Raw genomic sequence first — 7,500 nt, 5'->3', positions numbered from 1 at the left:
ACATGTATGTATGTATGTATATATTCTCATACATATGTACATACAGTATATATCTGTGCTGACCATCCATTTCACAAGTTGTGCACAAGGATCTAAACTGTCAAAATCCACTTACAGCAGCAAAATAAAAGAGGTCGATTACGCAACATATTTCTGCCAGATCAGGAACAATTTTAGGTGAACGTGGGCAGACATACATCGAGGAGATTGTAAACGAGCCAAGGCCTGTAATGGTTGCTAGGGAACACCATGAGACGAGACAATCCAATTTTGCTTCGCCGAGAAAGAGGAGACACAGACAGCTCCTGACACAAGGCGGTGCAAACGCACGACGTCGTGGACCCACAACTATTTATTTCCCACTGCATAAACGGAGCCTGGCAGACATCACTTGACCTCTGCACTTTGACCTTTTACGTTCAACACCAACAGGAAAATGCTAACAGCAAGGGAACATTAGTCTCATTTTCACCTCATACAGTATCTGTCTTCTCGGCTGGGCCACTCGGAGAAGTACAAGCCGCACCAAACCAACACTCAAGTTCCCGAGCAGCTTGACAGGCTACTTCATCTTACTTTGTGCGATGTTTGCCACTGGAACACATTAATTACTGTACACCTATAGGGTCCAGTGCTTTCAGATCTCCAGAAGTGTCTCGTACAATTTCACTCTTCCCCTGAGAACTTGAGCCTGGCCCAAACCAAACCCCACTTCAAAATTGCTAAAAAACTGTCTGATAAATTGTTAATATCAGCATTGTTAACAATATTTCTGAACCTGATTTGACTCAAACCAGGCAATTAAAGTAGAAGTTCAGCTTGACCTGAACCACGCTGGGACCCATGGAGGGTTTGTTGTAAATGTCATGACATAGTCTGTTGGGGTGTTGAAGTGTTGCAGTACGGTATGTGGTACAGCACTAAAATGAGAGAAGCTGAATGTGACTCCTATTGAACTGAAGGGCCCTCTTTAGATTTTTCAGATTTTATTAACCCAATATGAAATCACAGCATCTTTAGTTGCCTGATTTGATGCATCTCTGGTTGAAACAGGATGTTGGGGCGGGACAGTGAGGGATCATTCAAACCCAGTGGAATATGAGTCGGAGACAGAAAGGCAGTTTTCCTGAGCTCCCACCAACACGTGTCCCGTACCATTAAAGGAAGACTTTGCCGATTTTCAACCCGCTTTGTATCATTACAATGTCAGTAATATGAGCATGATGGACAGTGTTTACCTTCTCTATATGTTTTCTGCACTGAGAAATCTGTCTGCTTGCAGATACTCTGCTCCCGCCAGCTGGCATGGGTCATTGACGGTCGTTAAAGCTCTCCGTGCGATTCTCCGTGGATGTGCGCATACAGAAAAACAAACAAAAAAAACAATCTGTAGTTCAAATAGCCGCCCTCGAGCAGAACATCTGTTCACTTCTGTCTCAGAATGGCACGTTTGGCTTCAATGAGACAGAAGTGCCTGGAATAATCTGTAGAGTTATTGGCGCAGAAAAACATGAAGAGGTAAACACTGCCTATCTGCATATATTACCGACATTGTAATGAGACAAACCGGGTTGAAAATCGGCAACGCCTTCCTTTAATAGCACATTGTCCATATACACCCAGTGTAGATCATATTTGTCCTGTACTTAAACTACAGTGTATTGCTATCCTAACAACTCCCTTTCATCTCACCGGTCCCCAAGAGGCCCTTAGCAACAGTTCCCATGCACCTGTTCCCATCAGGAATGTATTTTCAAACACACCGCCAGCTTTCAAGAGTCCCTTACAAGGACCTGTAGGATTTGTCATTCACCCATTGAGGAACCAAGGACCATTCCAGAGCAAGACCAAGTTTAGGCCTTATGGCCATAACTCAGGCCTTGTCGGTTTGGCATGATCACACACGATGCTACCCAGCCGCAGTATCACGGTGAGGATCATGCTGGCATTGAAAACAAAAGCTCCATCAATAGATCAATCAGTTGCAAGTTTGACCGTTTCAAACCAGGACTGAGGAATGAGTGAAGTGAATCAACTGAACTTACTTGACATTCTATATCTTTCTGACATCTTTCATTGTTGTGGAGCTTTCTAGGTATGCCTCCTCGTGGCATATTGTTCAGGTTGATTGGGGTGATGCCAATGTGAATGGGAGGAATGAATGCCATGGAATTTCAGTGGATCTTCAATGGGAGGAAAACAATAAAGCAGAAAATCAATGTTTGCATTGGAAAAAGCAATTCATCATAGGACACTTTGCATTCCTTCATGACAACTCTATTGTGGAGCTCTTTGTGTTTCGTGTGTGTGTGTGTGCGCATGTGTGTCTGTGTCTGTGTGTGTCTGTATCAGGTTTATGTTTGCAGGATGTGACAGATCAACATCAGTAAGATCAAATAACATGAGATATATTTATATGGCTTATATTACCAACCAACTAACCTCTATAAAATAGGAATAGAAAATAGCAAAGACGTTTAAGAGGTCAAAAGAGAACACAAATTGAAAGCATGGTTTTGGAAAGAAGTTTTATTTTTTCATTACATTTTCATTTTACAGGTTCAACCAAGCAATGATGGAGGGAAGAATAAAGGCAATTAGGCTCACTACTCTGACTACGGTACTTAAAAAACTGTCAAGTCTTAAAAAGTGTACAGTACATAGTAGTGTGTATATATATATATTATGTATATATATATATATACTTATATATAACTTCATACTATACTTCCAACCAACCAACCCACAGAAATAACATGGTCCATGATGCATTACTCACAGATAAGAGTAGAGAGCATGCTTTTTACGGGGATAATGATAGCAATATTTTTGTTGTTGCTCCTTTTCCCCTTTTCTTTTTATCCAAAGGATCAGAATAAATTTCAATGCGGCCAGGTCCATAATTAAGGACAATAAAATCAAAGAATTTGCATTATTTCACAAATAAAGCAAGTGTTTTTGTCATTCCATATTCTTAAACTCAAGCAAGAACAGTTAAACAATTTATAATTACTTAAATTATTATTTACACTTGAAAGTGCATCAAGTCTTTCTGCAGTACAGTGTTAGAAATAGGCAGTCATGTCAGTGTTCTCATTATTCAATTATGTATTCAATTTCAGTGCATTCAAGTTACTGGGAATTGGATGCAAATGGAAAATCCAGTGATATGTCCGTCCGTCCGTTATTCACAAAATAAGTACGGTAGTTATTAGAATGTCATTAATTCCTAATAACACTGGCATGTGTCATACTGCAAGAACCTTCCCTGTGTGCTTCAAAACCAAATCAACAGCTCTTAGCCAGTCTAGTATTCGATACCTTTATGAGCTTGCTTACACATACATGAATTCCCTACTTCAGATCAATCGTGATTTCCTTATAACCTGCCTAATTATTCTCATATCATCTTTTATTGTCTCTGTAGCAGAAGATACATCCTGTCCTACACAGGATAAATATAATTCATCTGATAGCAATTATCTAACATGTTATTTACATCACATCTTTTCAGTCATGATTATACGTGTCTCACATAATCCTTTAAGTGTTAGAGGCATGATGATCAAACTGTGGTCGAGAGGGTTAAGTTTAGGTTTAAGAGATTAGATGCTCAAAAAAAAGGAAAAAGGAAAAAAAAGTGTCCAAATAGGAATAGTGCAGTACACTTACCAATTTGTTCCATTTGCTTTTGCAACTTTGACTCTATCAGGCCTTGGTGTTGGGAGTCTTTACAGGCCAGGGTCTTCTGCCTCTGAACTCTCTTGTGGGCAAACTATTATCAAACGAGCGACTAGAGCTTGGAGCTGAAGGGGAGGCCCTCGTACATGTCGGCCTTCAGCTTGGCCCACTCGGCCAGCCTCTGGATGGCGCTCTTCTCCTGGCCCAGCACGCTGGCCGCCTTCCTCAGCTTGGCGTCGTTGCGCTCCAGGTAGCGATCGGCCTCACTCTTGAGGAAGTTCAGCCTCTCCAGCCGGCTCTCATCCAATGGGATCTCCTCGCTCAAGTGGGGGTTGAAGCGGAAGTAAGTGTCAATGGGCAGGAGAGCATCCAGCATGGTGTGCACCTCTGAGAGAAGAAGAAGAAGAAGAAGAAGAAGAAACCGGAGCACACGGTGAAAACCCACACAAACACTGGGAGAACATGCAAACATCAGACAGAAAGGACCCAGGACCTTCTTACTGTGAGGCAACAGTGCTAACCACTGAGCAACCGTGCCATGGGATAGAGGAGGTAGGGGGGGTGTTAGTTGGTGTGAAATACCATTAAAGGAATTCAACTGATAAAAGTGACTCTGTGATAAGACTTTTATAGCAGAAAAACACTTTGGTTTGAACAGTCACAGATACGTTTCCATTTTACTTCTACTACAGTACCTCTTTCAATTTCTGCATAAAGTTACAGCTTTAATGCTCTTTCAAAAGGACTTCTAAATATTTCTTGACTTCATGACTAGATTTGAAGATTTTGGTTGGTGTTCAATGTAATATTTGAGTGGTTGGGCAAATGTTTGTACTGGGACTGAACAACAGTTTTTCAGACTTTTTGAGGAATTCCTAAACATCAAACCTTTTCAGGACCTTAAAAAATGTGCAAGTTAATTTTCCATGCTTCCCCAGGTTTTCCAGCACGGTGATGAAACGGTGCTGAAAGAGGCTGCAGTGAGCCAGTGATTGTTGCAGCGCATCACATAGTCTCTGTGACCGTACACCTCTAATCTGAGCTTTATAAAGAACCATGCGTGGGTTTAATCCCACTTGAAAGGACAGATGTGGGAAGCCACACACATGAAACCTTACCCTCAGTATCGGTAGCACTGCTGATGACGTTGGTAAGCTTGGCCTTGAGGCTGGTGTAGGTGGTGCTGCTCTTGCCCCAGGTATCGTAACGTCCGGTGCCCAGAGACAGCACACACTGCACCGGTGTGTTGGGCCACAGACACTTACACTCGTGGATGGCCAGTGCTGTGGGGTTGTTTATCAGGAGGCCTCCATCCTACAGGAGAGGGGCGAGAGGGGGAAAGGAAGAGATGAGAAGGCACAAGTAAATGTTAGCACAGGAGGAGTTTTGCTTATCTATGGTTCCGCTTGATCATCTGAGTTGTGCATGTGTGTGTGTGTGTGTGTGTGTGTGTGTGGGGGGGTGTGTGTGTGTGTGTGTGTGTGATGCCTAGAGTGTATCCTACCCCAGACAGACAGATTCTCCCACCCTTTGATAGGATACATCTAACTAGCTTAGAAGGAAAGTGATCAAAGTGCCAGGGGCTTGCGGCTGATTGTGGGCATGTGCGTTTGCATGTACTGTAAGAGGTTAAGGCAAATCAGTGATATCTTCTCACCTGTAAGTTGTAACCTGCTCCTCTGAAAGTCAAGGTGACTTTACTGCTTTCACTGTCTCTGTAAATGCAGTCCAGTCATATACAAACAAAATCCATTGGATGTCAAATGTAAGAGTTTAAGTGGATTTTGTTTGTATGTTTTGGACATGTTTCATGTATAGGTAACTGTTTACATAATAATAATAATAATACATAAGTTTTATATAGCGCTTTTCTGGGGAACTCAAAGACGCGTTACAATACATAGAAAAGTAATACAGTAAACAGAACTAAATAACAAGAACGAAAACAAATACAAATCAATAGATTGCAGAGATGGAATGGTGGTTAGAGGTAGAAGTCAGATATTGTAGGCTGTTTTGAAGAGGTGGGATTTGAGTTGGGTTTTGAAGGAGGTGAGTGAGTCTGAGTTTCTGATGTTGAGGGGCAGAGAGTTCCAGAGGGTTGGGGCAGCGATGGCAAAGGCTCTGTCCCCCGTGGTGCGGTGCTTGGTTTTGGTGATGGGGGTGAGGAGGTTGGCATCAGCAGAGCGGAGACAGCGGATGGGGGAGTGGCGCTGGAGGAGATCTGTTAGGTAAGAGGGGGCCAGATTATTGAGGGCTTTGTAGGTGATGAGCAGGATTTTGAAGTGGATGCGGTGTTGAATGGGGAGCCAGTGGAGATGTTGGAGGATGGGTGTGATGTGTTCTCTGGAGCGGGAGTGGGTGAGTAATCGGGCAGCTGAGTTTTGGACATATTGCAGTTTGCGGAGGACAGTGGAAGGGAGGCCATAGAGGATGCTGTTGCAGTAATCTAGTCTGGAGGTGATGAAGGCGTGGATGAGTATTTCGGCGGCTGAGGGGGAGAGAGTGGGGCGGAGTCGTGCAATGTTTTTCGGAGGTGAAAGAAGGATGTTTTGGTGATGTTGTTGATGTGTGACTTGAAGGAGAGGGTGGGATCCAAGATGACGCCGAGATTTCTGACCAGAGGGGAGGGGGTGACTGTATGTCCATCAATGCAGAGTGAGAGGTTCTGGGAGGAGGGGAGGAGGGATTTTGGGCCAAAGATCATGATTTCTGATTTATTGCAGTTGAGTTTGAGGAAGTTGTTGGTCATCCAGGTTTTTATTTCAGTGAGACAGTCAGTGAGGGTGGTGAGAGTGGCAGGGGTGATGGTGTTGGTGGAGATATAGAGCTGTGTGTCGTCAGCGTAGCAGTGAAATTGTAGTCCATGGCGGCGAATGATGTGACCTAGGGGGAGCATGTAGAGGATGAAGAGAAGGGGACCAAGCACCGAGCCTTGGGGGACTCCGTGTAATACTGGGGTGGTGTGGGATTTGCAGTTGTTGATGGAGATCAGACAGGTCAGACAGGTAGGATGTGAGCCAGGAGAGTGCTGTGCCGGTTATGCCAATTGATTTTAAGCGACTGAGGAGGATGGAGTGGTTGATGGTGTCGAAGGCTGCACTGAGGTCAAGGAGGAGGAGAATGATGAGGGAGCCAGAATCAGAGGAGAGGAGGAGGTCATTGGTGACTTTGAGTAGTGCTGTTTCGGTACTGTGGTGTGATCTGAAGCCGGATTGGAATGTTTCATAAAGCTGGTTGGTGTGGAGGTATTGTTTGAGTTGAGTTGCGACGGTGCGTTCCAGTATTTTAGAGAGAAATGGGAGGTTGGAGATGGGTCTGAAGTTGTTGGGGTTGTCGGAATCCAGGCCGGGTTTTTTGAGGGTGGGTGTGATGGCAGCGAGCTTGAGCGGGGAGGGGACGATACCAGAAGTGAGGGAGGAGTTGATGATGTCGGTGATGAGTGGGGCAAGAGGAGAGAGACAGGCTTTGATGAGGCTGGAGGGGATGGGGTCCAGGGGGCAGGTGGTGGATTTTATGCCAGAGAGTTGTTCACAGAGGTCAGATGAGGTTATGGGGGAGATGGCTGGAAAGCAGTGGGCTGTTGGCAGGGAAGGTGCAGGGTCCAGATCGGGGGTGATGGCAGAGGAGGTGGTGGCTAGCTGGTTGTGGATGTTTTCAATTTTAGAGTGGAAGAAGGAGAGGAAGTTGTTGCATTTGTCCGAGGTGAATGATGGTGAGATATTGTCCAGTGGTTTGAGGAGCTTGTTGATGGTGGAAAACAGAGTGCGGGGGTTGGAGGATCCGGAGTGTATGATGTCAGAGTAGAAGGTGGAGCAG

General features: G+C 44.5%; 1 protein-coding gene across 1 annotated transcript in view; it reads right to left on the bottom strand.

Moving 5' to 3' along the window:
• Positions 1–2,564: 2,564 nt before the first annotated feature.
• Positions 2,565–7,500, bottom strand: part of pnpla8 (patatin-like phospholipase domain containing 8) — an 18,821-nt gene continuing 13,885 nt past the window's right edge. The window contains exons 9-10 of the mRNA XM_083657486.1: positions 4,800–4,995; positions 2,565–4,068 (exon numbers count right to left, since the gene is read on the bottom strand). Of these exons, the coding sequence (XP_083513612.1) occupies positions 3,794–4,068; positions 4,800–4,995 (471 nt within the window). The 3' untranslated portion in view covers positions 2,565–3,793. The remainder of the gene's footprint in view (positions 4,069–4,799; positions 4,996–7,500) is intronic.

The sequence above is a fragment of the Poromitra crassiceps genome, assembly GCF_964638095.1.
Source record: "Poromitra crassiceps genome assembly, chromosome: 2".
NCBI lineage: Eukaryota > Metazoa > Chordata > Actinopteri > Beryciformes > Melamphaidae > Poromitra > Poromitra crassiceps.
The sequence above is the reverse complement of the archived record's forward strand: the minus strand, read 5'-3'. Positions and strand labels throughout refer to the sequence as shown.